At 36.2% G+C, this 23,206-nt stretch overlaps 1 protein-coding gene across 1 annotated transcript in view; it reads right to left on the reverse strand.

The window, feature by feature from the left end:
* LOC117396921 (roquin-2-like) overlaps positions 1–22,378 on the reverse strand; it is a 47,330-nt gene extending 24,952 nt beyond the window's left edge. Inside the window, exons 1-3 of the mRNA XM_059005660.1 lie at positions 21,968–22,378; positions 3,229–3,517; positions 1,820–1,937 (exon numbers count right to left, since the gene is read on the reverse strand). Of these exons, the coding sequence (XP_058861643.1) occupies positions 1,820–1,937; positions 3,229–3,459 (349 nt within the window). The 5' untranslated portion in view covers positions 3,460–3,517; positions 21,968–22,378. The remainder of the gene's footprint in view (positions 1–1,819; positions 1,938–3,228; positions 3,518–21,967) is intronic.
* Positions 22,379–23,206: the final 828 nt, after the last annotated feature.

The raw sequence follows: 23,206 nt of genomic DNA on the forward strand, positions 1-23,206 counted from the left end.
CATTGCACTGGGAGCTTGCCAACGCCTGAACCACCAACTCAATACTTAAAATGTACATATGTGAGCAAGAGGATGATGGGAAATGTAGTTCTGAGAGGTCCATACGGGTACATGTGAAGCCATCTTGAGACAGGGAATGCAATTTAAAAGTTTAAAAAAAGAAGTGGTCAAAATGGTAAAAAAAAAAATAAATTCAAACAATACACACACCTTACATAAACAGTTGTAGCTGTTAACAGATTTGATTGTTAAAAGGAAGTGTGCAGATTCGACCACGCCTGACTGCAGACTGCAATGACCCTGTGCAGACTGAGCGGCTGGTTGCAGGTATTTCTTTTTTGATTTGTTTAAAAGTTTGTTTGTGAAAAGCCAGCTGGTAAAAGAAGTGCAGGTTGCTATTGTAAATGTGCTCCCATTCCTAGATTCACACTTCTATATGTTGATGCTTCATTAAGCTATTCAAGGGGTTATAAAAAATACCATTCACCATGTTTGCTTTGGAGGAACCTACAGTTATAAAACCGAAATCAAAAACTCAGAATGTTGCTTGTACTGAAAACATGAAAACATGTTTCTGCTGCTTAGGTATCTACTATGTTAAACTGTGACATCAAGGGGAATTATTTCTCCTTGATCTCTATATAATGCGTTGCAGCCTTAAGTTAAGGGCTTATACAGAATCCACACCTAATTGATTATTCATTTCATAACACCAGGCTGCAGTGTTTCTTTTTAGAAACCAGTGTCAACTGGTGTGCACAATGGTGTACATGATTAGTAAGTAAGTATATTTTTGTATTATGTAAAACTCTCTCTATGCAAAGAGATTTCTATTTATTCCTGTTTTTACAGTTTTATAAAATATCCATGCATTTCCCAGTGATTTTACTTGCTAATTTTTAGATTAACATACTAAAATATTCTCCTGCAATATCATGCAGATAACCTCAAAGATTTTTAACAGCGATCTTATCAGGATTCAAACCAAAACAAAATACTTTATACGCAGCAGGAAATACAAACTTCCTTTATCATTTACTATGTTTCTTCATGGCACCAGTAGTTAGTCACGTCATTAGGTTTTTGTATGAGAATTATAAATAATGCCTTGCCTGAGATGTACAAACGTAAATGTTAACCGCAGACAAAAATAAAGCAGCTCACGGAACTTCACACGCACTATTCAGATGCTCTTTGAGTATCGATGTCAAAGCTTTCACTGGAAATTGATGACATGGATCAATCTAACATTTCTCAGAATTAGCTTTAACTGATTCAAATCTTTACACTATTTGTAGAACAGATACAGAAACAACAGTTTTAATTTTGGCTCAATCTTTACTGTTGGTTTATTTTTCATGACAATGATTTTACCAACACTGATCTATACTGTGCTTTTTAATGATAAATGATAAAGGTCCCGCTCACTGTAAAGGTTTGGCCAAAATGTAAACAAATGCCATTGTTTTAAAAATTGATAACTACGCAAAATGCCTAGTAATTTCAAAGCAAAAAAATACTTTATTTTCTTTTATAACTTGAATATGTTAGAAGTAAATTTATTAAAAACAACACTGTATTGTTCTTAATTGTCACTTGCACTGCACATTTAGTAAAATGTCCAAGCTGCAGATAATACCCAAGTTTAAGAATAAAATAAAATAAAATAAAAAGGAATTTTGACTTAAATAAATAATTCATTATTTTCACTCTTAGACTAAAACACTTATACTTCAGATTTCTCAGTCTTTAGGTTGTGGACAAATGTAGTAGAAGGACTAACTAGCAAATCTGCAAAAAATTGTAAAGGGTCACTTACCCTTCCCTCCACTTATAGGTTTCAAGTAGAGCGCCAGTTCCTCAACACACTTCTTTGCAGCCTCATAATGTTTACTTTCTGCCACATTACTTAAATGTACTGTCTGCTGGTCTGGTTCCTAACAGAAAAAAACAAAAACAAAACAAAAACCCCACAAGATTAACTTTTTCCTATTCAAACAGATATTTGTTTCATTAAATGAAGACACGTGGGCTGACTTGATCACCTTATATCCTGCTGGCATAGAAAACCTCAGGATTTTAATAGCTTATTTTACAGCACTGGGGAAACCACATATTTCATTAACCACCTATTTTAGGAGTGATCGTGGTATAACCAAGTACAGGCGGTTGATTAAAATGCTCCAATAAAATCTTGGCGGGTAGGTTGATGAAAATATAGGTTGATCAAATTTTACCTCAGTTATTGTTACAGGCTGGGCTTGATCAATAAATTGGACAAATAACTTTAAAGAATGCCAGTCCGCATACAGCACATTACAGTCAAACCTGCATATAATGCCTGATCAAGGGATTAAAATCGTCATTGGGGATTCATTAAAGCAGTCACCAATAGGGTTGTAATGGTACAATAATGTATTCATATGATACGTATCACGATATGCAGGTTGCAATACAACATGCATATCAATAAACGTGATAGTCCCGATAGCTACTTGTATGATGCATAATAAGATCTTCAATTAATGATGGACTATTCAGTTTAAAGACAAAGAATGTAATGAGATAGGGAGAGTATGTTTTTATACCAACTACAGAACACAAGTATTCTTTATTCAACCACTTGGTGAACTATATTTGTACTTTTGTTCTTGTATCACGATACAAACCTCTACAACGATAAGATGCATCATGCAATTGATTACACAATTAATCATTACATCCTTGGTCACTATACAGCTTGTCTTCAATCCTCATACAGATTTGGGTTAGTAGCTAACACAACAAATATTATAGGGCAGCAGTGTGGAGTAGTGGTTAGGGCTCTGGACTCTTGACTGGAGGGTTGTGGGTTCAATCCCCAGTGGGGGACACTGCTGTTGTTGTACCCTTGAGCAAAGTACTTTACCTAAATTGCTCCAGTAAAAACCCAACTGTATAAATGGGTAATTGTATGTAAAAATAATGTGATATCTGTATAATGTGAAATAATGTATAATGTGATATCTTGTAACAATTGTAAGTCGCCCTGGATAAGGGCGTCTGCTAAGAAATAAATAATAATAATAAATATTTAATTTCCCAAAGTGTTTTAATTTTATAGAAGTAGAGTAAGGAGAACAAAAGAGAGAAAGACAACCCTGTTTCCATTACTGTTTAATTCAATACAGGTTTGTCTATTTTCTCTGTTAAAATGATAGGTATAATTTAAGTAAGAAAAGAGCTCACCTGGGCACCCACTAGCTGGAGCAGTGCGAAGTTGACAGGAAGTGCATCAATGTCTGTGTTGAGGACAGTCTGGTCAAAGGGGCATGCCTTGCGGTGCAGTTTGTTGAGGCAGGTCTTGCAGACGGTGTGTGAACACCCCAGACTGATCGGCTTGTGCTTGCTCTCGTCAAACTCATTGTAGCAGATTGGACAAGATAAAAACTCTGTCCACTGTGCCGCCTGCACAGGCATCTTGTCAGCTGCTTAACGTTTCTTTCAGTGAACCCGCATAATGCTATTCTACTGCCAGCTGCAAAACAAAAACAAAGAAACAAATGTTAGATATACTGGTTAGGAACTATAGGGTGCATGTTGTGGTATATGAGCTTTTCATTCAATATGTTTCTTATTTATTATTTATTTAGCGTGCCCAAATATTTAGCCCTGATTTTCTCCACAGTTTGGAATGTCCAATTATTTTTCCCCACACAGCTCAGGAGAACTGAAGGTTCAGTGGGCATTCTCCGATCCAAGAGTGGATGTCAGTGAGCTACTAGCCTCTGGAGGACAAAGGCCAGCCCTACAGGTGATCGCTCGGAGCTCACTGGGAGCCTGGACAGCAGGGTTCGCTGTAGTGCGATAAGGAGGAGGCGGTATTGCCTCCCTAACCCACGTGAGCGCCACAGCCAATGTGACACTCGATTCGGAATCCCCAGCAAAGACCGGCGACTCCACACAGCCAGGACACGAACCTACGCTGTGTGACGGCGCTGTGCTTTTGCCAGAAGAGCCACTTGGGGACCCCCAATAAAGTCACTTAAGATTACTATACACATCTATATATGTAGAAATCGTCATGCCCCCCTTGACATAGTTTTATGAGTAAAACATTTAGACACAGGTGTGCTTTCTATTGCAACTGTGGTTATTATGTAACCACATAAAATCAGTAATCCAGTAATCTTTGAAATGTGAATATTGCGTTTCAAGAGCAGCTGTTTCTGTTGAAGTAAAATCACATGTACAGTACAATACTGCAGCACAAAAAAGTATTGGTTTTGGTCCCTGGAAGCTTCAACTCTGAGTTTGACAGTTTCAAACTATGCATTGGAACCCAAGTGATTTGTTGGCCTTTACAAAACCAAATCAGCAGTCTAGTAACCAAACTCTAGGTAAGTTGAGGCTGACAGGCAGGAGTGGAAAAAGCTCTGACTTGGTAAACAGATTTTTGTTTTTCATCTCCGGCTCTTTTTAAAGCATTCTGTCTAGTCTCTCAGAAGACCAAGGTCCCTAAGAATTGTAAAGTAGTTCTCAGAAATAAAACTAATAAATTACTGGTGAAACACATCTGAATCCATTTCCTGTAGCAAACATCATGTTGGAAAATAAATGTATCCTCCGGACTGTGCTTGATTCCTTCTTTATAATGGCATGTTAAGTTGTTGTAACCAGACCCTGTAGTTTTTTCCAGTTTGTTTTGCCCCCTAGTTTCCATGAAGCCTCCTTGCCAATCTGTAATATGAACATGCATTTCCCTGCTACATACAGCAGCAGGAGGTAATGAATGTCATACTTAAGCTCTGTTGTTGCTTAGAGAAACAAACCATACATGCAAACTCAGTTTTAGTACTGATAACATTTGACAAGAAAAGTCTACAAATCTGTTTGTTTTTTTCACCATGGATTAAAAGAGAACTACTATGAAATATGTCAACAATTTTTAAATCCATATAGGGCATTCCACCTTTAAATTAAAAAAAAAGGCATGCTCAGTAGAGGTCTAGACTATGAAAGAATGCAGTAAAGTACTCTGTAAACACTAACCATACTTTATGCAAGTAAAAAAGATCCTGGGACACTGCAAGTTACACTAAACAAACTTTTTGGTTCAGTTAAAAAAAGCTGAGGATTATGACAAAGCTTGATGGGTTTTTGTTCACATTCTCTGACCCTTGAAAACTTTTGAAATTTTTTGGCTTACATGAGCCTTCATTTACTTTCAATAAATGTCCTCCTGTCATTTTCTCTGATTATACCTGACCTACAGGAAAGGCTAATGTAGCTGAAATGGCTTTAACATCACTCAGTGCACACCACACAGTACAAACCACAAAACAAATGGCCACACACACCACCTACTGAAACGATTACTAAACGTGGTAGGAGCACACGCTTTGGAAGCGTAGCTGTGCTCCTGTAGCAAAGATGCTAATTTCTTAAATGTATTCCACCAAAACCCTAGTCTCAGGCAGGACTTTGTGTAACTGTGGTTGCCTGCTGCACTACTTGGGAGAAACAACAGTCTGCATTTCATTTTTGATCACAAGATCATTTGTTTTGAATTCAGTCAGACTGGACATTTTTTGGAGTGCTCTTTTTATGATTGGTTTTGAATGTCTAGAATTGGCTCTAGACATTAAATTGTAACAAAGTGCTTGTGTTTGGTTGCTAAATAGTGTTATTATATTTATTTGTATTAAAATAAAAAGAACCCAATTTGTAAGCTGGCCTATGATTTTTTTCTTTGTATTTTGCATGATTCTTCAAAAGAAATACAGAACCACCATTTTGCATCTGGTGAGCTGCGGCCCACTGCACTTTATTGAGTGCAGTGCATAAAAGAATAGGTTATACTTAAATAAAACTAGTGTTGTAAAGAAACGTTTTTGACAAAAAGTCTTTAGTGTATCAATACCTCAGATAAAGGGAGTGTGAATGCGATATCTGACTCAAAGTCTTTCATTCAGGAAACACCTACTGTAATATACTGGTCTGTTCAGACAGGCACTGCTGTGAAACAGAGGAACTACTGCAGCAGATAAACTTTTTAAATATCTGGAATGTATCGTTTTTTTCTTAGCTTAAAAGTACTGACCGTGTTGTGGTAAGGTAAGCAATACAAAACAAAAAAAACATAAAATAATGTGATTGCCACTAAATGATTCAGATTTATTCAAGTGCAAGATAACAAGCCGAAGGATGATTTGCTTGTAAATTCTGATAAGACAGTGCACATACTGACTGTCTGTGTCGTACATTAAGAGTAGAATAGTTAATGTTATGCCAAGTGCCTTGATCTGCTAGTCTCTTGGACTTGCAAGTATGTAGTTATCCCGCAATCTATGTCCCTTAAGTTACTATAGAAATATATGATAGCAGACTCCAGGCTATTAGATAATCAAAGTTTAGAACCATTACTATTTTTCTTTGTGTAAATGGAAAATATCTAACATTAAAGACAGTTCTCATGGTAAGCTAGTCAGTGTTTAGGATGTTTGTCCTCTTTTATTAAACGATTTTAAGCTAGTAAGTTATCAAAACAACAAGAGTGGTATAAAATGCAATACACACTGATGTGTTTTTAAAAATAAGAACAGGGCTATGAATTGTCCACAGGAATGCTGTTTTCAAAAGAAATATGGCAGATCACTCATGTTAACCTTTTCACTGAATTTTAATAATAGCTTGTTTGGTGGGGATCTTAATGTTCCTGTTAGGACACTGCTTTACCCTGTAGCAAATGGGCTCACCGACCACAAACATTATTCACAGGATAGAAATTACAAGAAAAGCATGGAATATATAAATATGACAGACCACTAAACACACTTAACCCTTTCAAGGCCGGGCCTGCATATTTCGGGCCCCACACTTTCACAGCACTGCCTGGCTTTTTTTTCAATTGCATCAATTATAACAGTGCTGAAATGCGATCTGTGTGTACTGATAGGCTTAAAACAGTCACATGGACTGAAGGGACAACTCGATGAACTTTGAACCTGGATGTATTTGCATTTAGGAGTGAAAACAGAGAGAGATAATTTGTAAAATGGAATTCTGCAAGCGATCTCGCAAGGTAGCTGCATGCAATGCAGTTAGTTTTGGAGAATGGGAGTGCTTGTGATTACTCCGCTGTGGGCGAGGATCCTGATTTAGAGGATTAAGAGCTTTTGGATCCTATTTTTCGCTGTAGACACGGAAGGCAAGACAATTCATGATTTGATTTTGTATCTGTTCTTTTATTTATGTTCTTGCTCACATATCCCTTACCAATATGCTATGACATATTACATTAGTAATAGATTTAGGATGTGTATATATAAATTACCTGTCAGATTGATCGCTTATCGATAGTTATTTAGGTAGATGGACTTACTTTATTATTTATTTCTTAGCAGACGCCCTTATCCAGGGTGACTTACAATTGTTACAAGATATCACAATTTTTACATACAATTACCCATTTTATACAGTTGGGTTTTTACTGGAGCAATCTAGGTAAAGTACCTTGCTCAAGGGTACAGCAGCAGTGTCCCCACCAGGGATTGAACCCACGACCCTCCGGTCAAGAGTCCAGAGCCCTAACCACTACTCCACACTGCTCCCAAAGCAACGTTGTAAAAAGTGTCTTTTTTTGATCAGCCATTTGATGTCTGCACAGGTTTGTATTTTTATTTGTAATTTACCATCTGAAAGGTAATTTTTTAAACCTGATTTTTAGCAGTAATGCTTGTACAATAGACATTTTAGGTACAAGGCTGCTGTTTATTAGTCGAGTTATAATGTTTGAACTTTAGACATTTTATTTACCGCTTATTTGTAGTACGTTGCGGTTTTTTGATATATATATATTTTTTTTAATAAGAAGCAAATAATGTTACCCTTATAAAAGTTGATCGTACATTTGCACGGTCATTTTACAGTGTTTTGGCAGTGCAGATTGTGCAATGAGGGTTCTGGTCACCGACATCAGCAGAGAGAGTCAAGGCGGTCTGTGGAGACGAAGCACCGCAGCATGGGAACATTCCACATTGTGCTGCACCATGTTTTGAATTCTGAAAATACAACATAAATTAAAACTAAACTGAGACCCAACAGCGATGTATTTGTTTATTTATTTATGTTTTTATGTATGTTTGTTGACATTATTTATTGGTCTTGTTTTTTTTAACTATTTTACTTATTCATATTTTTTTGTTTTATTTACAATTTTGTATGTATCTATTGAATATGTTATGCATTTAAGTATTTATTTGTTAATTTTATTTATTTTATTATTTATTAAAGGGTGTTTGTCTTCAAATAAATCTATAGTGTCTCACTGTCAATTTACAACACACAGCAATTAATTTTTTGCCATGCTGATTTTATTGAACACAAGCTTTTGTTTATTACCAGCATGTATGCAAAGCAACAGGCCCCGTGTAATACAGACCAATGATTATGACAGTGACACGCTACAGTACATTTTCAGATGTCATTCAGCCTGCATACAGTAAAGACATGACAAAGCCTAGCAGATACACACAGCATTTTCTCTACTAAGTCCCTAGGAAATGGGATCCAAGCAGTCCCCAAATAAGGCAATAATTCAGTACATCACTATCCATACAGATCATGGATAAGGGCTTACTCTGTATGCAATGTTTAGTATATGGTTGGCAACAATTGCAGCAGTCTGTTCTAAAACTGGCCTGCAATCTACTGCAGTAAAAAGTGCTTCACTGTCGCAGATCTCGGACTTGTGAATCAATGACAGCTGACGTTCCATCACGTTTGAAAGACTTCATCTACTTACAATGCTGCAGAAGGTCTTCTTTTTGTAATCACAAGTTGTATTTCAGTTTGTGGTCTTACGCTGTTGAAGTGCAGCGTATGCAGGATGCCCTTAAATAAACTGACAAAATATTGAACCTGAGAAATTAAAATTGCTGTAAATATAGGTTGATAGTCTATAGAAAGTAGTCTAACCTTATAAACTTAAAACAAACTGGGAATACACCAGCTGACCTACTGCAAATGAATATATATTAAACCCTGCAAATGAATATATTATTTTAACCCTTTCAATTGCATATGTTGTATTCTCATTAACTGTATAAAACAAATACTGTAAAATATTAAAATATTTGCACCAAAGCCTAATATACCTGAATTGCAGATAAACCAGTAAACATTATATATCCACCATAATGCGGTCAGCTTTCTCAGTATTTACTCAAATTCTCATCACTTAATACTGCAACTTTTGCTGGAGAATATTGTAAACAATTTCAGAATAGATTAACATGCTAATAAAAGAACTCTAGAAAGGAAAATTAGCTATGGGTCTTCTAGCTCCTGCATGTGTCATGGATACTTGCTTACCTACAGAGGTTTAAAGATTAAACTTCACTTTGTAAACCTCCGCATCAACACTGAACAGGATATGTTCCAGAGAGACTAGGCTACAACAAATCACATTGTAGGTGCTTATAATTTAAATACCAATAATGGTAGCTAAAACACAATTTAAGATTATCATGATAATTTGCAGCCAATTAAAAATACCATCATTGTCCAACCATACTGCTAAGATGAGACTGGACTTTTACCTGACAAGGATTCAAACTCAGGCATCCTGCTGTGCCACCTACCCATGACGAATGCTACAGTAAATCTTTCATAGAACTTGCAAGCAAATTTAAGAAATAAGGTACAAACCTGGCACATTCCAGACATAAATTCTGATCGCCACGTTGCTATGATTTTTAGCTGAAACAGTTGCAGTACAACTAGGTTATGGAATGAAGTGGCATATATTCAGTGGTTAATATTCAAGCCACAGATCTAGTAGGTGGGTTGAGACACTGACTGTGTGTAACAGAGCAAAAGGAAGCCTTGCTGACAAGGGAGAAGCAATCACTAGTCTTTTTGCAGCTGATTTATAAGATGGACGTCTTTTTTGATTTATATAGAGTGTATGGCAACTATAGAACCGGTCTATAAATATGGGGGAACGTGGAACAAAACCAGCCAACTGTCTAGCTGTCTAGAACTTATTGCAGTCAGCTGTTTACTCCAAGAATATGAAAAGGTTGTAACTTTATCTTGGAGACATAAATACTTTGATTAGTTTAATTTGGGATATAAAACACACAAATAACAAGAAAGGGCAGTGGTCATTAAACAGACCTACAAATAGTGCTCCTGAGACTTCTGGTTATGTACTGTAATTTAAAGTGTCCATCACTGTAAATTGAACCGACTTATAATTTTACATTACTTCCATTTATTACTATATAAAGGCAACATTAATGCCTTTTTTTAAAAAAAATCTGTAAAAATATTTAATTGGGACGGCATAAATTAGCATTTACATTTTCTAGCTTTTTAAAATGTTGTGTCTAGTGTCTGTCCTGTGGGCAATCTTTTTACTTCTCCTTCAATTCCAGTTGCTGTACGACAGGACTAAAGTAATGTGTTGCTTTAGAAATATTGTATCATTAGAATGTACTGCAAATATATGTTTGCTTGAATTAAGAATGCAATACCCTTGCTCGATCATGAACACCAGAAATGTATGCAATGCATCCATATGCTTAGCCCTAGAAGGGGCAAAGGTCTATAAGATGGAAATCTTGCCTTAAAGTGACTGACAAAATTAAATATTTACTATTTTTCCTACTTTAGATCATTTTTTCAGGATTTTCTTTAGCATTATGAGGTGTGATAAATATGACAAGATGATGCTATTAAAACATCACATTATAAAATGAATGCAAAGTAATGAGCTAAACTGCACAAACGGGCCTACTGTACATAGAATTAGATACACATGGAGCATAGGCAGCTTCATTTCTGCAAATATACCCAGTGTTGGTACCATTAAAGGTGAAAAGAACTTGCACAGTAAATATTTGTGGCTATCACTTGCAGGCAACATTCCCATTTTATTGCCCCTTGGCCTTTCCTGCTCAAATTCAAGAGGTGCCACGCACTCTGTTTCCCTGTAATCTAGAGAGATTCAGCTGAGCGCTGAGTTAGTTCTGTACTTCTGGTTGTTAGTAGGCCTGCAGTAGTAATTCAAAACGGTCATATGTATAATCTGACTACTGGGTCCCCAGTGCCTGACCTAGTAAAAGCACTGCCGAGTGCAGGGTGAATCATGCGAACGTGGTTTGAATCTCGCTTGTGCTGTGGTGGGGGGATAAAGAAGAGCGGACATTTAGACAATGCATCCATTTAGTTAGTACTAGAAATGTCCTGCTAATATGTTTAAAATGTGGGAACTGTTAGTATTCACTAGTATAGAACAGTATACAGTTCACAGATTTCGGCATAATAGACTGTCAGAACAAAACATTGACATTATTCCAATCGTAAAACTGAGTCTCACTCAATTGACATTTATCTTGTCAATTAAGGGAAGGCAGAGCTGGTAACAGAGCTCTTAAAGAACTTGACCTGCATGCTTTAAAGCTGTAGCAGTAGCCAGACTGTGTCGATTAGAGAGGAATGCTCTGTACTGTAACATAACATACACAAATTAGTTCAATAGGATGACTCCTGGCAATGGTTGTCTACATTTCTGACATGCCTTGAGATTCCAAGTTGTTGGTATAGACCATTTAAATAGAAACAGAGCTTTAACGTGAAGGAAAATTCCAGCACCACTTCAAGGATAGATGGCAGCATTTTAATTTCACTTTAATAAATATGAAATTGTTACTGTTTATATTACCAACAGAGTATAGGCTAGATAAGAGCTTGTAAGAAAAGTTATGGGAAGTGTGATTCCTTTAAATATGTTTAATCCTTTCCAGTTTTTACTGAGATTTACCAAACTACAGAATGAAGCCCTGGTATAAATTATCTCAAATTATAAACCTGGTATGGCTCAACCTACTAAGTAATGGGTGTTGTATTTCAATTTATACACTTGAAAAGCAAATTTTACAGCATACAGAGAATTAAATTAAAGCAATATTTTTTTTTTAAAGCATGTGTGTATTACCTTAAACACAAAAATAATCTCCTATACCCAAAACATAAAGCATAACCAGATATACTGTAAAAGTGTGTATACTGTTTAAGTACCAAAACAAGCAATCCACGTTTGATTTCAGGAGTTATGTCTCTATACTAATTCTAAAACTTGGTATGGGCTACAACAAAATCGCTATGAGTTGCTGTAATAATTTAGGCTATTTCACTAGTTAAATTAAGCACACTAATCATCCAGTATCAAATCAGTAAAGTACATGTTCCCAATTAATTTTCCAAAGAAAAACAAACGAACATACCATTCTTGAAGAAAAGGCACAAACTAAAACACCACAGATTTACTTGAATGCAGTTTGTTTCATGACTTACTACATCTGCACTGCATATATCTGATGCATACAATTCATGCAAAGTTGTCCACGTAACCGTAGAATCCAAACGACACATGTGACAGAGTGTAAGGGGAAAGTTTATAGCTATTCTAAATGTGAAAACCTGAGATAGTACAACCCAACACTGTAAATAAACTGTCAAATACTGTGATTCATTCTCAAGTGATCGCCCATCTGGGACATGCAGAACTCAAACAGAGCAGCCCACAATAAACACTCATAGGTTTACTGGCCTAAATTTTTATACCATTACTCATACAATGAAATAAATATGGCATTAAGAAATACTTTGTCATAAGAACATTTGCATATAGTAGGACTAAGCTGGCAGTAAAGTTTAAGTTTCTCAATTAGTGAAATCTAGCTTAAATGATAACATCTTTTAGTATAGGGACTAATATGGGTTTTTATTTCAATTCTTCATTTTTATGAGATTAATATTATATGGCATAACATTATGTAAATACATATTTTCTGAGAACCTCATCAACAAACATCTGTACAATAGAATGTTTTTTTTATTTTAATGTATGCATTTGATTTTGGGAACTCATTTATGTAATATATTAAATAAACTGATACAAACTTAATAGTTATTGCCTGCATTTCAATGTTTGTTTGAAGATGTGTTCCATCCCTAACAGTTAAGTATAAAATTATTTTAAGTGATTGTCACAAAGACGGCCGGAGTGGGTGGCGTCAGACCAGAAACAGGAACACAAACGACAGAGAGATGTGGAGTTTGGTGGAGCTGAGCGAATGCTTTCGCTCAGCATTTAATGAATAAACAGACAGAAAATAAACGTTTGTAACAAAACACAAAAACACAGGGCACGGCACTTGTAGCCAAAATAAACAGACGAACAAAACGGACTAGACAGTGCACAGACAGACGAACAAAACACGGTGAGCAGATAACACTAATATTTACTCTTTTTCACTTTGTTACTCCTTCTCTCTCTCCCGTTCTCCACTCACCGAACACCTAACCACGAGTGACTAAACGTGCACCTATTTATACTGTTTGTGCTGGGATTCAATTACTAATTAATTATTCACTTGAATCCCAGCACGTGAATTCATTACGTGAAACCCTGTGTTCACATATTATATTTTAAATGCACGTGCGTGATGTGCAATCCCGTGCCTAAATACAAATATACACTTTTTAAATACACGTGAAACACAGACCCGTTTATATCCCGTGTACCAATGACTATACACCAACATTAACACACGCACGCAACACACAAATGCACACAGGGACGGGGCACATTGCCACAGTGATACATGTGTGCATATATCTACAGCTGATGGAAATATACATTTAGCTTAGGAGGCTATGTACTAAGATCTATAAATATAAACTGCTATTTGGAGGATAATACACTAATTAAACAAAGGAAATATCTTTAAGTATATCTACATATCCTTATACAGTAATTGTAAAATATTATTATTATTATTATTATTATTATTATTATTATTATTATTATGATGATGGTGATTTATTTCTTAGCAGACACCCTTTCACTACATTAAAATCTACTAAACAAACAAGTATTTTTTTTTTTTTAAGAATTACACTGTAGTATGAAAAGGACAAGTCAAAGATATGGAGTTTCTGTAAAGAAACACAATTGTTAGCTGGATGAGAATCCACAGTGCCACACAGCAAGTGTCATGAAAATACCAGTAATTCTATATTGGTGTACAGTACTGTATCTATAACGGATACTGTAATTGAGAAAGGTTGAGGAAGAACACCCTTTGACCAGCACAAGATGTTCAAATTGCCATGGAATGATTTCTGAGCCAAAACAGCTAAACAAGAAGTTGGCTGTGAACATTTCAACCTTTGATTTTGCTATTGTTGCAAAGTTAGATCAATTAGACCACTGTTCTACCAACTCTTTGCCAAACCCTAATCTGATACAACAGATCTGATTTAGCTATTGTTGCAAAGTTAGATCAATTAGACCATAGTTCTCCCAACTCTTTGCCAAACCCTAATCTGATACAACAGATTTTCTGATCCAAATCTTTGAGAACCCTACAATTTTACCTTTAATCCCCTTGGTACCACATGAAAAAAAAAATTACATTCTGACCTTTATTGCATGTACTGCAAGTTCTCATTAAACAAATTACTTCCCACAGCTAAACAGGAACCTTGCATTCATGTTCATGTGACTGGCACGTGAATAGCTCTGGAGCCCCCCCAGAGATCACCCACTCGTTTAAATGTTCTCTAATCTACTTATTTAAAAGTCTTAAGTGTTTAACTATTTTTACACACAGACATCCAAATACGTATCGCTCAGATGGTCTTCTCCTATGCACAATTTATTGAACACCAAAATCCTATTCAAAAACTCTCAATTTAGTGATTTTAAATAAAAAGATGAGGGAACACTGAGCAAGATTATTTTTACACATCTATGGTATATGCACTTCTAATGACTCAAGTCCTGACCAATACGTGAATTTCAAACATGCATGCACTCACTCCAGATTGGCTGGCAGCAAAAGCAGTGTGCCATTCACATCTCTGATGCAAAACTGAAAGGCAGGTCTGTGATTCCAACGTATGACCTCATGCAAACTGTAACCTTAACACCAGGGCACAAGACTACTGCGCCTACTACTACAGTACAGCATGAACAAGTGTGCCCGGACAGATTCTGTGCAAAACAATACTACAGGTAGCCTTACACTGCATACATATGAAAAAAGGGAACTATATTTGACAATAGTTAAATCTTTAAACAAAATTCTAACACCTCTAAACAGACTTAGCTTAAAGTGGCTACTTGAACGTGTAATACTGCAGCTCAGCAATTAACCAGTTCAAGCCAGGCTTATATCAATAAGAGTACTTACCCACAGGTAGCAACCAATATATCCCAATGCCTATGTGAAGATTTATCCTTGGACTAGATTCCATAAATTCAAGACTTTGTCATAAGCTGCTATGCTATTGGAATTCATATTATGTGATTTGTAATGTCCTGGATGTCACTTCACTAAAATTTCTGTTTTTTTTTTTTTTAATCACCTTTTACAAAAGGCACACCAGGAAAAGTGTTTAACCAAAAGGGTAAAAGCAGCGTTGCAAACAAGCCTTTGAGAATTAGACAAATGTTCTCTCTTTTCTTTAGAAAATAAAATTATTATTATTATTATTATATTATTATTATTCAATCTATGCTCCAGACTCCATACAGCCAAGCCCTTCAAGGTCAGCGCTATTGAAAATACTAAAGAAGCAAGGGACCAATTGTGAATTGTGTCTGTCACTATAGACATGGTCTAAACTGTCAGTCTAATTACAGTACCGTCCAAGTTTCTCCATGCTCTTGTACCTTTTCCAAATATGCTTAGTTTCTTCACATTACTTTAAGCCAATTGAGAAGTTTAATATATTTGCTTAGCTTGGTGTACATTTACGGCACCACGTTTCTGAAACAGACCCAAGCAGGCATGATATTGTGAATTTTAATGTGTTAAGATTGCAACAGCTTAGCTCTGCATTAAACAATCCAACTACCTCCACATACACGATTTCTGACATGTATTTGGCAGAGAACATGCTTTTACTCATTACTCAGAGCTCTTTTTCCATGGTTTTACCTTTTTAAAAACACAGTTAAATGTAATTGCTTTTAGTACATCATTCAAGAAATTACAAATAAAACTACATGAGAAACACTTTTTGAATGGAGAAAAAAACCTGTTGTAAAACAGAAAATGTCTTAGATGCATGTTTAAGAAGCGTGGCAGTGGGTGACTTTTGAGGTTGGGTCCTGATTCATTCTTTGTATCACAGCCTGACTAACCAATGCACACCATGCCTACTGGACCATCCACCTCAGAGCGGGGGATTCTGTTCATACTGTGTCTTTACATTTAAACAATGCAAACCCACACCATTTGTATTAGGTCAACAATTTCCAATGATATACCGTTTGCACCCAATTACACAATCAAACCTGTATTTAGTCCACCTTGTCACAGGTCTACAGTGACCACGCTTGGTCCATCCATGTACTACTAGATATGCACGACAGTAAAGGCCACTTTCTGATGGTCCCTTGGGTTGGGCTGCCATTATAAACTGATCCTCGCTGTTTTTGAATTTCTTTGTTATTACTTAATATACAGCAACACCTACTGCCTTGCTTTTTCTAAACCACAACTTAAATGTAGGCTGTTTACTTTCACTTTTGGTTTTAAAACCAAACAAAATGAGTCTGCAATCTTTTGAACAATGTGGTAAACAGTGTTCCCTCTAAGGCTAAAATGCGCGCATTTTTTGCAATAACTGGCAACAACCTTTGCACTCAGTTTACGAACTTTCGCAAGTTATTATCATAAATATCAACCTCAAATCGAGGCTTCATTATGCGTTTTTATCAGTGTTTCATATTTTATCCTGGTTATTGTAATGCCAGTAAAAACGCTAAACTTAATGTGGAGTACTGTAAATAGGATTACTCTCACATGACATTGCTGGACTGTTACTAAACTGTTGAATATGTTTTATTGTAACTGTAATGCCAGCAATAAGATAAACAGGTCTTTTCAAAACACCTTCATTTGTAGACCGAACTACAGTGTCAGTTGAAGACTGTAAATAACATTAAATGTCTCAACAGTTCTGGACATTTTTTTTCTGAATATAATTCTTAGGTTTTCCTGCTTATTTTAATGCCAGCGATGAGCCAAGTGATGTCTATAAACATTATGACAGGTCTAAAGTGTCTTCAGGTGCTTTACTTACTATTACAGCAACAAGAGTATTATTGAAAAACTCTTGTCTTTAATAAAAAGAAAAATTAAAGAATTGTGGTAATATTTATTAATTTACTTATTTTTATTATCAACATTATATTTTTGTTTAAATGCCATCTTAAATTATTAATACAGTAATAAAACGGGGAGAAGAAACAGAATTGGCCATTTTTAAAAAACGGAATTTGCTATTCCCAAAAATGGGAAATCAGTAGGTGTAAAGATGGTTAAAATTGAAGGCAGTGCAGACTCCAGTGTTTTATACAGTAGAATAAAGCAATTATATGCAGGCCACCAGTTAAGCATGCAGTCTGTATCTATGATAACAACTGACAGGGCTGCATTTATGATAAGATCACAGACAGGCTTTATAAAAGATAAATATATGCTTTATAAAATGTCTATATGTATTTCATATACAGTGCTCCCTCGCTATAACGCGGGTCTGGGGGGGACGACGGGGGGACGGGACACAATATGACCGTTGTAACCAAAGAGCGTTATAAATGGTGGAGGGGGTGGGGGGCACTGCGGGACAAATAACACACATCTGACTAAGATCCAAAATAAAATAACTCCCTCTCCCTGCACATATAGTGAAGCAAAAATGTAACTTTCTGTGAATTAACCATGCATAAAGCACGATGTAATCAACGCAATTTTTTTTACAAAAAAAAAAAAAAAAAGGTAACATTCCCACTCGTGGATAATTTTAATTAGCAGTTTTTAAACTATAAATAGCCTGGCTAAACGGCGGTCAGGAAGCGACAGACAAGCAAACCAAGTGCGAGAAGGAGGGCGGGCCGGGAGAGGGGAAGAGGGAATGGGCTCGTCCCAGGTTCGCCTGCCGGAGCGGGGCTGAAGCGAAGCTGAAGCGTCTCGTCTCCCGGAGAAAGCCGCAGCTCCTTTCGCAGCAAAAAAAGTAAATACATTAGGAAAGATAACCATGTAATAGGCCTAATATTTATTTCGTTAAAAAACGAATGCTGAATAAGATGTCTGTGTTATAAAGTGCCAGCGCAGCTTTTTATCAGTTCAGATACCGCAGCAAAAGGGAGAGACAGAAACAGAAGTTAGACTGATAAGTTGTTCACAGTTTGAACAACACCGGTACTGTTTTTACTGTAGAAATATTGCATGAATCACTAATATAGGGAATTGGGGGACATGCTGTAGAAGCGTTATGAGGCACGTTATAACCGAGAGCATTATAGCAAGGGAGCACTGTATAGACAGTATGTATGTGTATATATAAATAAACCCATAAATAAATAAATGAGGATGTTTCAGAATCAGAGGCAGCGCCAGAATAAATGCCTTGTAGGCCTATATGTTTAAATTTGAAGCACACTGTAAAATTGCTGAGATAATTGTGTTGGAAAATTGTGTTTCAAAATTGTATAATGCAACAAAAATAATAAATTAAACAGTTGATGTGTGGCCAAAGGTTTCTCACTGACAATGTACCCTTTCTCAGTCAAAACAGCAAGTTTCTCAGTCTCTAAAAAGCTGGTGGTAAATATTTGAAAGGAGCAGATTTGTAGACATGTATATCATTTGGTTTATTTTACAAACATGTAAACTATATTGGACTGCATTTAAAGTAACCTATCCTAACTAATATCATGACCAGCATTTAAATGCAATTCATTTCTTAAAAGTTTAAACTTAAAGAACATATTTAGAATATTTGTATTATATCACAACCTTTTTGAAAAGCTACACAAGAGTATGGTATTTAAAAACAATATAAAACTGACTCCAGCATTTACAATACTAAAGTGTAATATTAATAATGATTATAAAAGAATTAGCTTTACATGCCATACCGTAAAGCCAACATCTATAACATTTAAGCAAAATTCTAAATGTTAAACAGCCGGCTAACGCTGACACTCAAAATCATCAACACCCTAATTGACTGTTAAGCAGCTGGAATTTCCAGAAATTGGAAAGACTGGTTTACTGTAATGTAATTTAAAAAGTATTCATTCCTTCTTTGTAATCCTGTGTGTTGTAAAGCCAATATTATGTCTTTGTATCAATGTGCCACATTAGCCACTGCTATAATCCAATTCAGTAGTGCTAGTTTGAATCTAAAGTTCCCTCACTCTTGTTTCAAACATTTCAAATACAGAGAGGAAGCTCACTTCTGAAATCCTTCCAGACAGGAAGTTGTTAACTGGCCTGTGTCTTATAAGCCATTTCCAAAGGAAATGGAGGTGAAATGGAGGTGAAACAGATCTGTCACGGTTCAGCTTTTGATTCCACTGCAAGACATGTTTTGATCTTCTAGCCTACATACTTCAGAGCCAAGATGTTTCAATGGAGATCAGGCTCCTCAGTTTGTGTTTACATGATTTATAAAGATAACGTGAGGCTGTAGCCAGCTATGAGGCACGGACCTCAGTTAAAATCATACTAATAATTATTTACTTAGGCCCTTTTACACGTTGCTTTGCAGCAAATAAAAATGCAGTTCATCCCTTTTTGCATTTGAAGTGGGATACTTGAGGTTTATTTCAGACAGTGCGTGATTGACACTGGTAGTTGAGTTGAGGGTTGTGTAGAGTTCATAGGGCTGCAGTTTGCAAGAAGCCTCTCACAGACAAACAGCCTATAAAATCAACTGGTCAGCCAAAAAGCTCCAGCTGCAACCCTCATTGGTTATGATGTGCTTACGCAGCTAAACTCTCTCCGTCTTGTCAACCCGCTTAAGCTAATTTTATTGTTGAATGTGTTTTTATAATTAATATCACACAAAACGTTATGTATGCAAGCACTTGTCTTCTCTGTATTTGGATAATTACATCACTGTTAATTATTTTTTTGATAGATTAGGATTTTGAAAAAGTAATATTCCTTATTTTCTTTTATAATGAATTTGAATTTTGCAAAGAAAAGGCTACTTATTTGCACTGTACAAAACCACAGGTCCTGCAAATTTAGAACCTCAGGTACTCAAAATTAATAGCATCTTATTCAGAATAAAAACCTGTTAACTAAACTTTTGTAGGTCATGCTTTATTTTAAGGGAAGTATTTTTTTTTTTTTTTTTTAAACGTTAACAAACAGCTAATTAACATGTTAATGTACATTATTTATTTTCTGTTAACTGTTACTAAATAATATATAATAGCGCTATGGATGATCAATCAAACACCAGAGCCCTATGGATGATCAATCAAACACCAGAGCCCTATGGATGATCAATACCTAGTCGATCATATGCTTGAAATCGGTCCAAATGTTTTTTCTTCAGTTAGAAACTTGTTAAATGTTAAATCTGCAAGAAAAACCACCTGCATAATGAAACCTGTACAGTGACAACTCTGATGTATCCCTGGTACAGTTCACATTATTTACACTAGAAAGACCACCTTTTAGTCCATTCGCCTGAGTGGTCATTAAAACCAGGTTTGACTGAAAGCCATTCGATTAAATGCTCCTCATTATTTGAATACTACAGGCACAACACGTTTGGCAGAAACATACCCTGGTGCTCAAAATACACATCATTCACATTCATGCTTCAGTGTCTTTGACACACGCACATTCATTAACATCATTCACAGTCATGCTTCAGTGTCTTTGATACACGCACATTCATTAATACAAGTGTTTACCCTAGCATGTGTACTAGAAAGCATATACACCTTACTGAAGGTACAGTAGGAGCATTAACCTGATAGTGAAACAAGAGAAAGCAGGTAACCAAGAGACAGGGACGCAGTAAAAATGCAACAACTGCGCTGGTATATTTTACTACAGATTACATTTAAACTGCTTGACAATGCAACTAAGCCAGTATTTCCATCACAAATTATCAAATCGAGTACATTACACTATACACATTGTATGATTGATAGCGACTTGCATACAATTATATGCCCATGCATAACGCAATGTGCTACCGTTACGCAAGCATAACTGCGTGGGTGATTTATTTGTATCCTGTAATCATAATCACCACTGCATTCCCACACATCTGCTTTTATGTTTGTGGTGTTGTATAGCCCATATTCTAAAAATCCTATCTAAGGTGTTTGAGATTCGGGTGAATACATGATGTAAGGAGTCCCATGCATTTATTACGAAGAGTTTTTACATACCGAACTGTGCAAATGATTGTCCGCTCAGTGCATTGGGTTTGACTGAGTGATACTCCGTGTATCGCCCTTACCTCTCTCTGCTTGTCTGATACAGCAGCAGGTTATTGAAACGTATAAATTTGCGATATTCTATGTCTCATCTACACCCCCTCAGCTAAAGACACTACACAGTAGCTTACTGGTTCGTTTTCACAATATAACTAAAGTCAATTAAACTAAATAGTTTGTCAGTATGACAAACTTAACATAGCTCAAACACTGCATATTAAACGACGTCTGAACACACGCAAGTATGACAACTTTGTCAACAGCAGAATAGTTTAAATACCACAGTCGTCACTACTTTGCACGCAATCGAATACCGTACTAATGCTTACATAATTCTGTTCTCAAATGCATTTTTTTTTAAAGTAATCTAACTCGCCGTGCTTTTAGTTCATAACTCGACATGAGCATTTAGTTCATAACTTGACAGCTTGGTGTAAAACGCCCACGTATGCACACCGCAAGAGAATTAATTTTATTTGCAGAATTATGTTTTTCTTTTTTGACAGCTAGGTGTATTTGCACGTAAGCAGCTGCAGGGCATACTGTAATGTAACAGTATGAAATCCAACAACAGATGGTATAAACACAAAACAACATACGCTGTCACCTAACTGCAGCCAACTGCGAACTTACAATTTGGTCACTTACCTCAGGCACTAAGTAAAAGAGTAACATCCATTTTTCCGTTGACAGCTATAAAAAAAAACTGTATCAGTTGTAACTTCACAGAAGCAAAATAATTCACTTAAAAAGGCAAAAGACCACGGGTCATAAAACTGAATTAAAAATATCATTTGTTTCAATTCTAGCCAAGACTTCCTCCCTCTCCGACGACATGTTTACTTGGGTTCACTCTTTCCTGTCAAAATTAAGAAGCTCCCACGAACTTGTATTCCTCCGCTTACTGAAAATATGCTAGCAACAGAAAAAGACAACAGCAAAGCCACTGCAACAGTATTTAAATATTAAACCAGACCAGCGCCAGAAACATGTTTTCAAAAAACATGGCCTCTAATTAAGAGCCGTGTTCCCCCTCTTGTAGGTACTATCTCTTCTGTGCTGTGTAAGGATAAAGATGTGAAGTGTCAAAGCCGGAACAAGCCGCTTTTCGAGGCGTAGGCTACATTATGATTTTAAAGAGACAGTGCTGTATTTCAGTAGAACTGTGGAGAACCTTTAAGATCAGTGTTTATGCTGTTTGAAATACGCGGGTTATGCAACCACAAGTTATGAAAAAACGTCGATAAACTGTTGACTGTAGCCGGTCTAGTTAAGTGGAAATGTTGCTGACCTGTGTCTTTCATTAGCTAATATTGAAACACTAAAATGTATTTTGGAACAAAGCTGTAGGTGCTAGGCTACATGCACGACTGTTTTGGGTGCTTATTGTTCAGAATGAAATGTGTCATCTTTGTATTTAATCGTATACAGCTATCAACAATTAATAAAACATTTCAGCGTGACACAAGGTGAGCTAGGGTAGTTATTGGGGGTTTTCAATAGTGTGACTCTCTCGCTATATAAAACATGGTCTACCAATTAAAATATGGCAAAATGTACTTCAAGCAAGGTAAATCATAGAGGTATGGTAATGCACCTGTATGGGATAGTAAACAGCACATTTGCCCTGGTACACTGTTGTGGTCTGTTGTCATGCACCTCCCAATAAAGTAATAACTTCCATAATTGTATTAGCATGTGTTATATATTACCCCCCTCATATAATGCAGATGAACTTGTATTTCCTTGTACGTTTTTTTCTCACTAAAGTCTATGGAGCAGCAGCCAGCTACTTCTCCATGTTGATCTGCACATAATAGGCTCCTCCCCTCTTAAACTGTTAACACTTTCCACATCACACTGTCACTTAGCTTTACTGAAACTACT

The sequence above is a fragment of the Acipenser ruthenus genome, chromosome 31 (genome assembly GCF_902713425.1).
Source record: "Acipenser ruthenus chromosome 31, fAciRut3.2 maternal haplotype, whole genome shotgun sequence".
NCBI classification, from domain to species: Eukaryota; Metazoa; Chordata; class Actinopteri; order Acipenseriformes; family Acipenseridae; genus Acipenser; species Acipenser ruthenus.